General features: G+C 38.9%; 1 protein-coding gene across 1 annotated transcript; it reads right to left on the bottom strand.

Moving 5' to 3' along the window:
• Positions 1-3,566: 3,566 nt before the first annotated feature.
• LOC133018144 (polyunsaturated fatty acid lipoxygenase ALOX15B-like) lies at positions 3,567-9,996 on the bottom strand. The gene is made up of 14 exons (XM_061084463.1): positions 9,835-9,996; positions 9,457-9,658; positions 8,843-8,924; positions 7,821-7,943; positions 7,608-7,711; positions 7,003-7,169; positions 6,745-6,885; positions 6,323-6,526; positions 6,082-6,168; positions 5,819-5,988; positions 4,841-4,962; positions 4,633-4,733; positions 3,847-4,014; positions 3,567-3,746 (listed from the first exon to the last, which is right to left on the bottom strand). The coding sequence occupies exons 1-14, from the start codon at positions 9,985-9,987 to the stop codon at positions 3,567-3,569; spliced, it is 2,004 nt and encodes a 667-aa protein (XP_060940446.1). The 5' UTR covers positions 9,988-9,996.
• Between the last annotated feature and the right edge of the window lie 6,974 nt (positions 9,997-16,970).

Here is a 16,970-nt window from a genome sequence, read left to right as displayed (position 1 = left end):
TTCTTTCGGGCTTTATCCTGAACGTGGACCAGACAATGGCATTAAGCAATTCTGTGAAACCAGCTTTAATAGAAACGGGATTGGGTCAGTCCCTGCTCTGCGGAATTCCACTCAGTGCACAAAAAGAATAAGAATAACTACTATGTGCAAATAGAGGTAAACTGTACAATACAGAAGTGCAACGGAAAAGAAGGGTGGGCAAAAAACATCTTAATACTGATATGCTGATATGGTGGAATTGTGACCAGAGGACAATAGTGAAGAGTCCAAATCTTTTGACCACAATCATTAATTAAAACAACTCCATGAGTTCTCATGACCCTGTTAGGTCAGGAGGTGTTTGTGTGTTCTCATACACACGAGCTGAAGTTTATTTAAATGGCCTTGATTGTCTTTCTTTTTCGGATTAATCCAATCCAATCCAATTGCACTGAAAGTAAGGTTGGCTGTAAACCTGGTAACACTGCCCTGCAGTTACTTCTCTTTGCACTTCATCCAAAACTTCCAAATCCTTATCAACTCTTCTGCGGACTCTGTATCCACTGCAGAAAAAAACAAGATGGAGTATTCTGAATAAATGAGCAGATTAAATAAAACATCCAAATCCTCACTGTCAGGGGTAAACATATAATTGTGCAAAAGACAGATTTGAGTTGAGCAGAATTGTATATTGCATTCAGATTTCTGAACTGCATTTAGTTTGCCCAGTGTCAAAGTTTGTATGAGAACTTTTTTAAATGAGCTTTAGACAATCGTAGTAAAAGGTAAATATGGCAAATCATCACTGGGGAGTTGAAAGACTCAAGAGAACCAAATCCCTGTGGGACAAAGATTCTCAATTAACACAATGTCTATAGTCAGAGAGAGTAAGAGTTATGTGCACATAGCCACCATGTTTTCCAGCAGCACAGGGTCCATGAATGTGTGTATTGAACTTATGTCGATGTTATGTGTCAAAGTTAAACTGGAAATAATACTCAGAAAGAGATAGACAAAAGAAAACTGTGTAGTCAGATCTCTTTCTCATAGTCCATCCCAGTTCACGGTAGATAATAGAGATGCATCTATTATAAATGGACAGCCAAATCCTGGCCTGAGCAAATGAAAATCCCAATATATAGACAAACTGGTTGACTCGGCTGCTACTCTTTGAGATTGTACCTGCCACAGCAGTACGGCACATCAGCATGAAATACATAGAAATAGGACGGCTCACATGAAGGAGGCCTCACCATCCCCAACATAGAAGTCTCAGGTTGTGAGTGTTGGGATTTGAGTCAAAGTTTCTGCTGCCTCATTTAGTTCTTTCATTTTGTGGAGTTTGTTGTGCTGTTTGCCACTTAGGGACTTTCCATGTAGTCTCTTTCCTGCTAGAGAGGGGAAGGCAGGGAAAGTAGGCCCGTCAGACCTGTCTACCCACTACTTTTTAAAACATTCCGCAGAACTTGGCTCACTATTCTCCTGAGTTGCTTTAATATGTAAAACACAACACTTCCTGGTCACTGACACGATTTTCTGACTCCTGCTGTGCCTGACACAGCAGACAGACATTAACAGACCAATATATTAGTGATTTGATAAAAGACAATGACGTTAACCTTGTATCGAAACTAGGAATCTTCTGGGAACAGTGGGTGAACCTATTTATCAACCTCAATCAGCAGTCGCTTTCGAAGGTAGAGAAGCAGGCCACATGGAATTTAGAGTCCTGCAAATTGACAAAGACAAGTTGATAGAGGGTGTGTGTTTCATTGCAGTTGCACAGCCTGTGGATGCCGTTAAAATTGCAAATACAATTTGGCTACCTTCCATTTGTATGCAACTGAACAAGTAGATCAGAGCAACTTTAGTAATATATGTATTTTGACATCACACACATAAGTGCACAAAAGCTATTTAAATGTTTGTTGAGGTCTTGCACAGATGGTAGCAAATCACATTGAAGAAGCACATGGACGTGGCTCTGGGCTGAGGACATTTAGGCTCAAAACTTGGTGTAAATGACGCCGTTTTGAGCTGAATTTGAATGTGCAGACACATGGATGACACCATAGGAGCAGTATTGAGGCATGTATTAGTGTTTTTTCTGCTGTTTTCTTTACTTTTGAAGAATCAGTCACCATTTACCTAAATTGTATAGAATTTGTTACGCTGTTTCTCCCTGAAACTCCAAAAGTATAGCCCTTCACCAACCCCTTCATCGGCATAGTGGTAAGTAGATCATTGGGTGAACCATCCCTTTTAGGTCCAACAGGGAACTTTTCATTGCTGTTGATTTTGGCGCCAAGTGGACAAAGGTAGTAATGTTTCCACTGTCATCTGTCGTAAAAACCAGGATGAACACAGCATGTACGTTTGTTTTGGAATTAGTGGAAAATCTACAGACATGTAGCGAGTTCAGGACAAAGAGCAAGAAACCACTGTGACGCTGCAGATCTCTTTGGATTGTATTTACTGTAAGATATAACATGAAACAGGGACTGCATCACTTTCCATCCCCTTCTCACACCACCGTCTCTCTCTGCTACTAATGCAGAATGAGTAAGTGATTCCTGGATGCACCTACCAAACTTACCAAAGTGCAACAATGGGGGGTTGAAATATACAATTTGTCAACATACTCATACACAAATAAAGGTTCAGAAAAATATGAAGCCATTGGTCTGTAAAGACAATCTTCTAACAATATTAGAGCTGATTTAACCAAACCATTGAGTATTATAGGCCTAGCCTATAGCCTGGCGTGTAGCCCGGTTAGCTTCCCCTGCTTCTGTTTCTTCTCTGTTCTGCCTACACAGGAGGCTTTTGACTGTCTTGAATCGTTGCTCTGACCTCATGAGTAATCCGTGCCGACCAGACGTTGACAATAGTTTATAGAAAAAGCAACTTTTCTCCCTGATTGTCTCATCTGCTGTTGTAGGTCATAAAGAGGCAGCAATATTTAAAGAAGGCTGTTTAATGAGTTACAAACTCCTTGTAGGGGCTTCAAGTCCCCCCCCCCCCCCTATTGTTTCATTGGTTGATTAATTGACCAGCACAAGAACTCACCTTGTGGCTTCTGCTTTTGGGTCGCCACCTTAGTACAGTGTGCTGATGGTCGCTCAGAACTACGTAGAAAGAGTGTAGAAATTCACAATGTAAAACTACACATTATAACCAAAGGATCCATCTGTGCAGATAAGAACAATGAAAAGAGACAATGTATCAATATTTTAATTTGGTATTGTCTTTATTGAGGCCTTTGCTGTGATTAGTAAATAAGCCACATGAATTTGATATTCATATAAAACATTATGATTGTTTTTATCCCTTAAACACATTGAAAAAAAGCTAGAAAGAAAGTTGTCCTATTTTTTCAGTATCACTTCAAAAAGAAAAAAAAACAACAGCAAAGCAGTTTTAATTATTTCCCATTTGCATTGTTTCTCACATAAGTGACTTAATTAATTCAGCAAAGAAGCACAAAGAGCAGTATATAATAAGGAAAAATACAAAATATAGAAGTTATTTTATTAATGTGACGCTGAAGTAGGCCAACAGCTAACAAGGTCACTCATTTTAAGTGTTCAAATGGCAACACTATTTTCCATCTTTTCTGGATCCAAGTACGTGTACGGCAGTTTCAGATTGTCGTTTCGCTTTTTGATGTCAGCACTCAACAGGCTAAGATCTCCCTGGAATTTCTTTATCTCATCGAGGGGGGAAGGCTCAGTGAAATATTCCTTCGGGTACTGGCCAAGCGGGACCTAATGTTCAGCGAATAAAAATAAATAAATGGTATGATTATATGATTTATGTAATAATGGTATGATCTATATAATATTTCATGAAGTCTTTTATACTCACAAAGTCAGAAGACTCCTTGCTGAGCAGCCACATGGTGGACATGCCTTTAGCTGTGGTGCTGTTGTTAGGCAAAGTCTCCATCATAATGTGTTCTTTTGGTCCCTTGGTTGTTGGCGGAGGAAACTGCAGGGAGATGGGAGTGTTGGGCATCCAGGCACCATACTCATACTACAATGAAGAAATGATTAACTGGTTAATATTTTTTGAAGCAGTAGCACTGAGACCATATGAACAATTTAAAGCAGTTTTCAGGAACGCTTGTGGCTTGGCTGTGGGGACGTCAGTCCCTTGATCAGTCGTTCCACTACTTATTCCAGAATTATTTCGATATTTATCATATTTTTATATTAAAAACTACTCTTGGATGGATTGCAATTATACTTGTAGTAACATTGAAGGACCCAAGAGGATAACCACGTATCACCTTCGTGATCCCTTGACCTTTTCCTCCAGCAGCACCATGATGTTTGGTGGTTTTGAGACAAATGTCTCCAAACAATGCTCTGTTGGATTGCCAATGAATTTGGACGAGACATTGTTTCAGGATGATTTACAATAACTATCTTCTAAACTATTCCTATTTTTACTCTTTTGCCAAATACTTTTCATTATTTGGGCTTATTACCAAATGCTAAGATATAAACACTATCATTTTTTGTTTATGTGCAAGGTTGTTGTAAAGGTCAGATATCACCTATTTGACCAGAATTCATTCATCCATGTCCATCCACCTTAACCACTCAGCACCATTACAATTGATCATCCCGGTTTATTAAAAGGATTCACCTGTCCACTGTTCACAGCTGAGTGCTGGCATGAGCAGGTGAAGATCACCATGGTGACAAACTTGGTCATCTCAGCCACGGTGGAGAATTTCTGTGGAATTCCTGAGAACAGAGCATCAATTGCATAACTAAAAGATGAACTTGTCTAATGATAAAATGACCAGATGAAGTTTGTTCTAAAATATATCTTATTTTTTGGTATTTGGCACCTGTTTTTTCTTGAGAAAGGAATCCATGTTCAAAAATGTCCTGAATCCAGTCCTGCAGCTCAAGGTCTTTCTTAACCATGTCGTCAGACCCGTAGTAGTGTCTGAGTACTCCTTCCACGAATCTTGGACAAATGTGGAAAGCAGTGTAAAATACATTTCTCCTTGAAACACACATTTTTATACACACTTTAGTAGTAACAGGCACTTTGGTGAGATAATTTGATTGCCATCCCTTTAATAGATAATGTTAGGGTGTTGTAGTTTTTATTCATGGGAAGTTAGCATGATGTTTCACACAGTAACCAGAAAGATTTACTTATTAACTTTCTTGCCAAAATTCTGATGAGAAAATTGATTAATTGTGGCTCTACAGGAAAGTCACTTAGCTTAGCATGAAAACTGGGTGCAGGGGGAAACACAATGGACAACTTATAATAATTAACATGTTGAATCGCTTTTGTTTAAATACAAGCAGATGTGGTTTTGAGGGAATTACAAAAGGTCAGAGCCCATCAGCCATAGTCTCACAAACACTGATACTTTTGGTTGGTGTTGGTGTACAACATTTTGGAAAATCTACAGTGTATATAGCTATTGTAAATAGTTTCAGATAATAGAAAAGCTGTGAGCTGATGCATTTCCACTGATGTGTTCCGCCTCCTTGCTCTCCACATGGACAGTTTACCTGTAGGCAACCATGCTCAAATGTGCCTGGTCAAAAAAAATTGCAGAGTTGAAGCAAAGAAACTTTAGTAAAAAAGAGGGTGGAGACATGATCACATGATGTTGAGCATTACTTACTTTGACTGCAAATTGTCTTTGGGTAAACAATATGTATAGTATCAGGCCTGTTAATTTGTCTTCATTACCATCACTTCAGTTGAGGAAAGCATGTGATCCAGCAAATAATTACACCAGTCATCACAAACTGTTTTCCCTGCTTGTGAGATAATGCAAAATGCAAAATATCTGTCATACTTGAAGATGATATCCCAAAGCTTGAGTCCATCATCCCTGTAGTAGTAGTGTGGTATTTTCCCAACCCCACGCTCCTCAATGTCGTCTGGTATACAGAGGGACTTGTAGGTGATTGCGGACAGTGATCTCTTCATGATTGTGATCATGGCCTCTCCCCCAGAGGCTGCAAACTAGCAAACAGTCAAATATGAAGGAAAAAGACATGAGAGAAACCAAACTGCTGTGTAATTGTAGGTCTTCAGAGCGTGGGGGTGTTTTTGTACCTGTGTGAATACTCCGTTCTCAGAAATTAGAGCAAGTCGAGCCAAGATGTTGATTTGCAGAGTGTAGCGAGTGTGAGGTACAAGGAGCTGGGAGAAAGAGGACACTCTGTTATTAACACTATCGTTTGTCAAAAACAGAAATCTTAATGCCTCTTTGTCATTTAGCATTTTGAAATACTGGCACTTTATATAAAACACTAAAATACAATGGTTAGTCAACTTCGGTGGATAGATTTGTTACCTTGTACAGTGGATGCACCATGGACACATTGCGCAGAAGTGACACTGCAAAAACTTCAGCCAGCAGGTGAGTGCGCAACAGGTGAACGTTGAGTTCATGTTCTTGGAAATCTGCACTTCTCACAAAGATCTTGGCCATCGACCAGTCATACTCAGAGCAAGTGGGAAGAAAGATTGGATTGTCATCTGCGGGGGTTTGCTTCAGCTACAGGACAAGATAGAGGGACATGGTTAATAGAATCAATTTAATCCAACACAGACAGAAATAGTTAATTCCAGCTGCTGCAGATGAAGTTTCCATGGTTTTGCGTTAAGACATTTTTAGCAAATAAGATGCTTCTCAATCCTTTTGAGTGATAGCTGCCTGGATCAATACTCAAACTTACAGCTTGTGAATGAGCCATGTTTGATCGCTTATCTCACCTGAATAGCAATTGGCATCAACTTGCCACCTCTGTTGTGGAGCAGGACGAGTGGGGCCATCAAGTACTGCTTCTTCTCATTGATGGTGTTTGCTGTCACGTCATCCAAACGCTTGTAGTCACAAAGGAATATGTTGCCTCTCTGTTTGAAATTATATTGAGGTTGAAAAAAATCATCGGACAAATGCGGTCAATACATGGTTTTATCACAAAGAAATATTAGATATGAAGAAATTTGCAGTCAGTATGAGACGGTTACCTCTATTTCTTCTGTCAAGCTACCCTGACCATGGAGAAAGACCATGCCATCAGTGACAGGAAAGTTTTCTGGCAGTTCTTTGCAGCGTCTGATCATTATGGGGTTGACACCATTTAGATACTGGTAGGCAAAGAATTCATCCTCCTTCCATTGTTCCTGGACATGGTCTAGGAAGAAAAGAACAATCTGTTACACAGACTACTGAAATCCCTTATTATCCAGCTCCACCAGTAACACACTGTGCAGCTTGTCGCTGGCATGTTTTGATGTTTCTTTGACACATATACATTTCCTTCTCTGTCAACTTTTTCCCAATAACAAAAAAACCATCACTCAACAGAGAAGGTAGTTTAAGACACTAACCTTCAGCGACCTACAATGGTCTCTCCCCAGACAGCTCAACACCTATCCCAAGCCCACCCCCTCTGACCCTAATGATTCACACAAAAGCAGGGTTGGTCTACAATTTACAGGTAACTTGACCCAGATGACTCAACGACACACTAACTGGTAGTATAATGGTGCACTGTTAATTATAGGAATTAATAGAGTTGAATATACTATTATGTAGTATCAAGTATCCGATTCATCTATCATTACAGTACCTAATATTTTAGACGACTTGAACCTGAACACCTGTTCGATCTCATGGATGCTAGCCCATGGCTCCAATGGTTTTTTAGGTTGTTTCAGATGCTTCTTAACATCCCTAGAAAATCAAAAGCAAAGTATCTTTATGGCAAAGTATTTATTCATTTGATAAACAGGCAGCTTAATGATTAATTTATAGATATCTGTTGTTAATTTCAGGACTTTACCCAGTTACTGCAGTCAACAAAAACTCAGTATCCTTGGTGAAGGAGAACGTAACCTCAAGAGGCAGAGAAAGAGGACTTTCGTTCTTAATGCAGTGAGGTAGTCCTTCTTCCCAGTTTTTCCAGCTAGAGAAAACAGAGTGGAGTAACGAACTATTAACAGTATTAATTTAGAGCAGGGGTCACTAACAGGTGGACCGCAGATGTGACAACGGAGAAAGTTGAGAAACAGATGAGTGAGACGGAGAAAGTTGAGAAACAGAGCAGTGAGACAGAGAAAGGAAGAGAAACAGAGGAGTGAGTTGGAGAAAGGGAGAGAAACAGACGAAAAAAGTGGGGGAGTGGGATATGAGAGGGGCAGAAAGGGATTCTAAAACTGTTCAATTGTTAAGATGTGTTGAGATTAATTATCTGCAAAATTGGTTGAGACTTTTGAGTCAAGATGTGAAACATAAACAATTTAAATTATAGCTTTAGCTCCCTTTAATTCATTTTTCTGAAGTTAAGCCCTTTATTTGAACATGCACAATATTCACATTTCATTTATTTTCTCTTATTTTGAAAATGCAGCCCTACTTTTATTTAGTTAATGAAAGAACATTATACATATCTGCAATCATACATATATGTTCAGTTCTATGCAACTTGACAATAAATAGTCCAAAAGTTTTTGAATCATACTGAATTCGTTTGATTTGACAGTCAGGTAGTGAGTACATGCAGATGTTGATACAACTACTAGGCTTTTAAATATATATCACACTAAATAGTTAGACATTATGATCTTCCAGACCTTTGCTTCAATACATTTTCTCTAACTGGACCTTTTTAAATTTTTGTTGAATACCCCTGATTTAGAGTGCGAAAGCATATAATACTTGACCAGTATTTAATTTTTCTTTGGACACTGCATGTTGTACTGTAATGCATCTTTTTCGAAATCTCCCAAAAGGTGAAGGAAGTTTGGATGCATGTTAGCTTTGATGTATACAATGCTAATAATTTGACAAGCTCTGATGTCTTACCAATAGTCTTTCTTTCGACCAATGAGCTCCTGCTTCCTGGCGTGCTTGGCAAGACCGTGGGTTTCTTCAAAGGCTTTCAAAGCTTAAAAGAGGAAGCACAACGTGGTATTGTTTTTTTTAAACATAACAGGATTGAAGAACTTATAACTACAGCAGAACAAACAGTATGCAAGAATGTAAATTAATAGTTTACATATGTTTAATGTCAAATTGGAAAGAGGGAAAAAATACATATGAGTGGGTTCACTCCTGTGTGAATCGAAGACATTTCCCTATCTGCATGTCTATAGCAGAAGCTTTCCATGTAAAATGAAATGTGAGGCTAGACTAAAACATGCAGAACTGTTTCCTGTATAAATTATCACATAGGGGGAGGGTCTTAATTGTTTTTTTTGTAAGCTTCTTCGAAATATAGTCAAGGGTGTATGGCTTTGTTCAAGGCTATAGAGGTAACAGTAAAAATAAATACCTTAAATGTGCACCTTACTGAATCCGGACTTTTAACTTTGTAAATTGTGGCCCCTCCGTGGCCCCAAATTTTGAAGAAAAATCTTAGATCCACCGCTTTTCAGTTAATAGCACACAGGATGTAGGACAAGCTAATTTTCACAAACCTTTTCCCTCTCTGAAGCGGTGCACCTCACGGTCAGTGATCCAGCAGTGGACAGGAAAGCAGTACGTGTCTCCTTCAGGGGATCTCACCTCCACTCTAGAGGGGTACCAAGAGTCTTGGAAGAATAGGAAATGCTGCTTCTGTAGCTCTATCAGGAACAAAGTTCCAAGGGATTTGGGGCAGCTGACAGTGAAATATGCAACCTGGGATAATGACAGAAACAGTTTGAAAACCTGTATCAATGACGTGGACATAAAGTGGATTTGACAGAATAAAGCACAACATGATGGCCTTACAACATGCTTGAAATCTCATTCAGGCAAAAGTGAGATAAGTGTGCTTTGAGTTTTTTTAATTAACAGGGATACTCAAAACTTACTTCTCCTCTGAAGAGGGCCAGAGACCCTCTGATGCTCCAAATCCAGCTGCAATTGCTCTCCCCTTTTGAGCCAACCAGCTTAATGTAGACATTGTTGAAGGTGGCGGCAAAGGCGCAGTTGGTGGTGTAAACTGTTACTTCGTAATTCACCATTTTCACCCTGGAAATTGAAGAATCCTGGTAGGGACAGAATAATATTGATAATACACCACTGTTCACACACATACACACACTTTAACGTGTGGTCAGATACACATACCATGTCCTTTGAGCATTAACTACACACACACACACACACACACACACACACACACACACACAAGGCAGAGGCCCAACATCTGAGGGAGGTGAGACAGACAACGAACAGACCTCCCTCCCTCACACACACAGCGGACAGATTAGACTAGAGGTTTTCATGCCTTTCTCACAGTTTTCCATGAATCACTTCATTATATTAATTTCTAAAACGTCCTCTCTCCTGTGAGATCATCAGTCTTAGAATGCTTTGAGGCCAGAACACTATGACCTCTCGTAACCATAGCAATGGCGCGCACCTACAGCATCATCAACACGCAACGCCAGGAGAAGGACCCAACGCCAGGAGGGCAGGACTGCCTTGTGAAACAGCCAACGAGGCACTGCCGCGCGTACAAGAACCTCTGTCACGCCCAGTATATCAATATATAAGCGATGTGCGCACTTTGCCCCAGCGCCATTTCTCCTGTGCAGCTAACTGTGTAGGATCAGTGGACCATGCATGATCATTTGCTAGACACCGCAGTTTCCTGACCTGTGACCTCTGAATAAACCTGCTTAATTTTAACTTGAGAACGACGCCTCCTGCCTTTGATTTCCACCCGCAACAATAACATTAATCACTCTCTCAGTCAGCAATGATAATGTTAACTTTCAATAAATCAGCTTGAGTGCATAGAATCAATTAGAATAAATAAGGTTATTACAATTACTCCTATTACATCTGTATTTTCCTATTGATCTTTTGCAGTCAAATCTTTGCAGACTTAAATCATTTCAAAAAATCATCTCTCTTACCTTCGCTGAAGAGACTGAGGATATTCATTGATGGGTGTTCACCACTATCTTCTCTTTATATAAATCCAGTTTAATGGGTGTGACTTGTTAGTTCCAAATAACTGACTCTCAACAGGCAACAAGCACCAGGGAGAACCACAGGAATGTGAAACTATGAGAGCATAAGGCAGGAGTAAACATGTTATGAGGTAGGAGGAAGGAGATGGAGGAGATAAGAGGCTGAAATATTTTATCTGACTGATAAACACTGACATTTTAGAAATGAAAACATATAAATACTGATAGTCTTATATGGTGGAATTGTGACCAGAGGACAATAGTGAAGAGTCCAAATCTTTTGACCACAATCTCTGATTAAAACAACTCCATGAGTTGTTAAGACCCCGTTAGGTCAGGAGGTGTTTTTGTGTTCTCATACAAACAGGCTGAGGTTTATTTTACTGGCTTTGATTGTCTTTCTTAATCGGATGAATGCAATCCAACAGAAAATTGCACTGAAAGTAAGGTTGGCTGTAAACCTGGTAACAATGGCCTGCAGCCACTTCTCTTTGCACGTCATCCAAAACTTCCAAAATCCTATCGACTCTTCTGGGGATTCTGTTTCCACTGTAGACAAAAACTAGATGGAGTATTCTGAATAAATGAGAAGATTTAATAAAACATCCAAATCCTCACGGTCAGTAATAAACATATTATTGTTCAAAAGTCAGATTTGAGTGTATTTAGTTTGCCCAGTGTCAAAGTTTGTTTGAGAACTTTTTAAAATGAGCTTTAGACAATCATAGTAAAGGAAAATATGGAAAATCATCACTGGGGAGTTGAAAGACTCAAGAGAACCAAATCCCTGTGGGAAAAAGATTCTTAATTATCACCATGTCTATAGTCAGAGAGAGTCAGAGTTATGTGCACACAGCCACCATATTTTCCAGCAGCACAGGTTCCATGAATGTGTATGTGAGTATTGAACTTATGTCGATGTTATGTGTTGTGATGGGAATTTTGTATTTAGACATGTTCAAATGTAACAGATTACATTTATATAGAAAGAAGTTTACTGAAAGATGTATTTCTGTGTTTAAGACTCATAGTCAGAGTTTAGCTCAAGTTAACACTATGCATAATGCTCTTGAAGGGCCTTATAGACGTGGCCTTCTCAGTCTAGTGTGAACAAAAGGTTTCTCAACAGGGGCCAATTAAGTCTTCTGCAGCAGGGAGCTTCAAAGGCTAATAGGTGTGACCTGCAGAGACAGGAGATCTCTGAGAAACTCACAGGGTCTGGAACAAGATGCGTTTAGCATCTTGTTCAAACTTCAAAGAGACCGCCAGAGACCAATGTCTGGTCTTCCTGTAACGACATGGAGAGAAGCTGATTGGACAAATGTATTTTACTGTGGAGAGGAGGGATCTGATTGTATAAATGGAGTGTACTTTTGAGAGCTCATTGCCATTGCCCTCACATCTGTCACCGTGATGTTTGAGCTCTGTGCCATTGAGGTCAAGTCTGTTGTCGTGACTTGACCTTTGTAAACCGTCCGCAGACGGTTTGAATTAAACATCCAGAATTGATAATTGCTTGTTGTGTCATGATATGTAATAATTTCCCATTACATTTGGCTGTTGTTGGCAGTGACATCCACGTGAGCGACTCTGGCTCTCGGTGCTGAGGGTAGGTAATTGCGCCGGGGCAGTACGTTTGGAACTAAACCTTTATTATTTCAGTGGGCCTGATGTTCTGAGAATCCGGAGTGCTCACTGAGGTGGGCTAAAGAACCGACTGGGACAGGCAAGCAGTTTCATTCTGGTAAAGTATAATTCTTGTTTTTAGATCTTTTAAGGAAAAAGGTCCAAAGAAATTCACTCATTCAGGGAAGTGAGTTACAGACGTGTATGCATTGCGGAGGTCTTAGAGACCGGTGTAGGATTCATTAAGCTTAATAGGTTAAGATTCTTTTCGAAAAAAGATCAAAATGTTAAACAGGGTTTAGCGAAAGAGTTTAATGCTAAATTACTTTAATATTGGACGCTGCGGCATGCTCATAGTTATTGTAAACAAGCAGAAGAGTAGAATATAAATATATAATAGTATTATTATTTTGAAATGGAGGAAAAGCTGTGACAGAGAGACCTAGGCCAGGTCTGTATCGTCTCAGCATAGCTATCTGTTGAAAAATCTGATAAATTCCCATACATTTTATACCTGCATGTGTCTTGTTTAAGAGAAATGTGAAATTAAGTTTTCTCTAAGGCGATTTGATTCATGCAGAGTTTTAGAATTGTATTAGAGGAATTAAAATTAAAACTTAGTAATTACAAGAGGTGATTACAGTGGCAATATTATAACTGAAGGGGTTTTTCTCATTGTCTCTTAAAAAGTGTTTTGAAGGTGAAAGGTTACTATCAACGTTACACAAATGTTGATGATTTGATACAAGTAACATGCATGATTTGATGAGACTAATCTGAGAATTACAGCTGAAAAAGAAAAAGTGAGGAGTGAGTGAGAGAGGATTTCTTGGAATTCTCAACACTGGAATAAGGTGAGTATAATTTCAATCATATTTGGGATATATGTGTAAGTTTTAAAGGCTTATATCAAAAGAAAAAGAAAAAGATTCAGATCAATCTTAAAATGAATTTGAAAATAGACGGTTTTAAGAATTAGGAAATAATTGGCTTTAGGAAAAAAATCTCAGAAACATTAGGGTCTTTTCCATATCAGTAGAACTTAAATTCCCAAAAGATTCGTATTCTACTGAATAAATCAGAGTTTAAATTGATAAACAACCATTACAGAGATGAATTTACCACAGATTTCTTCTCCTACAGTTCAAGATATGGTTCTGAAGTATGGTCATTATAGTGTTACACAGTTTGGCTTGTGGGTAAAAAACTATGATTTTCCAAACACAGGGAACATAACTTTAAATCAGTTGAAGCAGCTTAAGATCAAATTGCTCGTGGAACAAGAACGAAGCAAAGAGGAACAAGACACAGGGAGAGATGTGGAGCTATTTGTGCCAGACTGGAGAGCATTTGAGTGTTGGTTGACTGAAGTCAACATAAGAGACAGTATACAGAAGGAAGTAACCGAAATAATCTCCAGGTATCAGTCTCTCCAAATAGGTTCTGATCTGGATACATTTCCACTGAGAGGGAGATCGTTGCAGACAGAGCAGGCGTCGGCCTCAAACGTCCCAATCAACACTTCCAGAATTCAGCTTTGTTGTGGAGGTGAAGGTGAGCAGGCTTTCAGTTTCCACCATTTTGCATGTGGAAGATGTGCTAATTTTACAGGGACGCTGAAAGCTGCACAGCCAAATGCTTGGAAAAGCCAAGCCCGCGGACGCGGTAGAGAGAGAGGACGTGGGAGAGATGGGACTTGTTTCATATGCGCTGAAGCAGGACACTGGGCAAGAAATTGCCCTGAGAATCCACACAACAGTGTTACTGACCAGCAGTTGAGCTGGGAACAGTAGAAAATGCCATCAAGAGCAGACCATGATGGAGAGAGAGAAGTTCAACAAAACTTCAATATCGTAAGAACACAGCTGCAGACACCATGTGAATTAATGTTACACATAAAGCATATGGTTAACATTATTATAGTTAAATTAGAAATCAATAAAACTAATTGCTAAAAACACACAAATTAAATCTATTTTTAGGTTCAGGAACTAAAAGCACCAGTAAATATGTGTAAATAGTGTGATATTACTCTTAGAATGAATGTTATATAGCTCATAATGATAGAAAAACATATGCAAAAGTTGTAGATAGATCCATTTTTATCATTGGGGTTTAATAATGTGGTTAGAGGCTAAATGCAAGACAAACATTTATCTCTGTTGTCACTTTACTGCTGGGTAAAATTTAGGGGGAAGATAGAATAGTATGCTAAATTTTAAAACAGCAGGGCAGTAGTGGAAGACAGAGTTGAATAACATCTGCATTTATTTAAACGAGAAAGGGGGATCTGACAAAAGCGTATCAATGGATGATCCGAGACAAATTTCTCACCTCTAAATTAACATCCTCTTGCAAAGAGCAAGGGGAGAGATCAAATTAGAGCACAAATGGTATTTACTTAGATTTATCTAAACACTTGGTCAGACAAATTTAGTTTAAAAGGTTATATAGTAAGTAAATTAAGGATAAAATAAGTTTGGTTGCATTTAGAATAAGTAAATACGGTGTTGTCTCAGTAGTTTTTGATAGATACATTGGCTATAAGAAAAGAAAATACATTTAATCAAATGAAAAGATTTTAAAAAGGAAGGTTTAAAGTTAATCGCAAACGATTTTCTGAGAGAACAGAATAATGTGATATGTGTGATACTTTGAAATAAGACTTTACTAGTGTCATATGCTGTAACAATGATATTTGCTGGAGAAAATAACGTTCACTTTTCAACAGCTAGGAGGTTCAGCTATGATACAGGATTGTTTTGGATGATAGACATTACTATTTACAAATAGAAAGTTTTTAACTAGGAAATTCTTAACTTTATCAGTAGAACAAATTAAGATTTAAATGGTTAACAGCTGAATACTGTGAAACTGAAGTGTTTGATGACAGGTTTTCAGCATCACAGTGTGATAACGAATGACAGAGGGGTTTTACGACTCTGTTTGAAACAAAGGAAAACCGTCCCCATCATTACATGCATGAACCAAAGAGATGCAAATATGCTAGTGGCGAGAGTGTCAAGATTTACACTGATAGCTTGTTTGCATGGGGGTTCTGCATGTGATTTGGGCTGAAGAAGAAATTCATGAGATTGACTTCACACCATTGTCTTGCCTTGACTGTGTTACTGGTTGCAAACAGTATGCAGTCTGTAGAGGACATGGAAGGCATTTGAATGATTCTTAACACTGACATTTAATGTGGGTTACAGGAGCGGTTAGCAAGACTACATCAAACTAATTTTTTTTAGAATGCAGATTTGGGTTTATTAGTTTAGGAATTAAGTAGTCTTGATAGACTGTGTTTTGTTTGGTGGTCGATGGACTTTTGATGTGGGATATGGATGATTTTGTTCAACCTGTGTATGTTTTCTCATTAGGTTGGATTGACACATGACTGGAGTCAGTGTGTCAAGAGAGAGGAGTAACATATGCTGGATATAGATGAATTGGGTTATTGGGTGTACACAAGAAACACTCTAAATAATATTCAATAAAACTTTTTTAACAGAGTTATGTAATTTGAGTTACAAATAAAATAAGGACATCCAGATTCTACAAGATTGACATCCACCTCAAAACAAACGGTTTAATCATTTATAGAGAGGTTTAATAAAGATTAAGTTAAATAAAGTAGGTTAGGGAAATAAATAAATACTGTTTTGTTTTATGACATGATTTCTATGCAAGCAGAAGTGTTTCCCCAACATCTAAACAGGATTCTCCAGCGGTGAAACAGATACTGTTCGGAGAACTCATTCCATGATGGAAGATTTCAAAAGGATGTCCGCTGACAAGGGTAACATATTCATAAGTATAGCATTATGGATACTGGTGAGTATGAGTATTAACACAAGGCAACATCATGCCACATCCCGCCAGGGATGGGACAGTGGAGAGAGAAGGAAGTAAAAAACAAACATAACAAACACATTGAAAAACACATTGAAAAACAAACTGGTAGATATTGTTTTAAACTGTTTCCTGTACTCTTTAAAATCCACAGGCAGACGAGGAGATTCTATCTAAATCCATGGAGAGAGGACTGCGTGACCTGAAACCAGGAGACTGGATTGTGCTTAAGGACGTGCGGATGGAAGAAGAAGAAGACGACGTCGATGGAACGAGTGCAAGCCAAATGCCTCTCAACACAGATGACAGGAAGGTCGCAGAGGTCAACCTGGAGATGAGGGCCAACGCAGGAGGATTTCCAGAGCCAGGGGTGGATCTACAGGACGGGAAGTGCTTTGTGCCAGTGTGTGAGCTTCAGTCTGAAATTTTTAGGTGTTGCAAGGAGAGTCAACACATTTGAAGAGCTACACGCTGAACACAACCGCACCAACAGGAGATCAGCAACACATGATTATACGACTGAGAAGCATTCAAGGGAAAAGAGA

This window comes from Limanda limanda, chromosome 2, assembly GCF_963576545.1.
Source record: "Limanda limanda chromosome 2, fLimLim1.1, whole genome shotgun sequence".
Taxonomy (NCBI): Eukaryota; Metazoa; Chordata; class Actinopteri; order Pleuronectiformes; family Pleuronectidae; genus Limanda; species Limanda limanda.
Note: the sequence above shows the minus strand (reverse complement) of the source record. Positions and strands in the feature narration are given on the sequence as shown.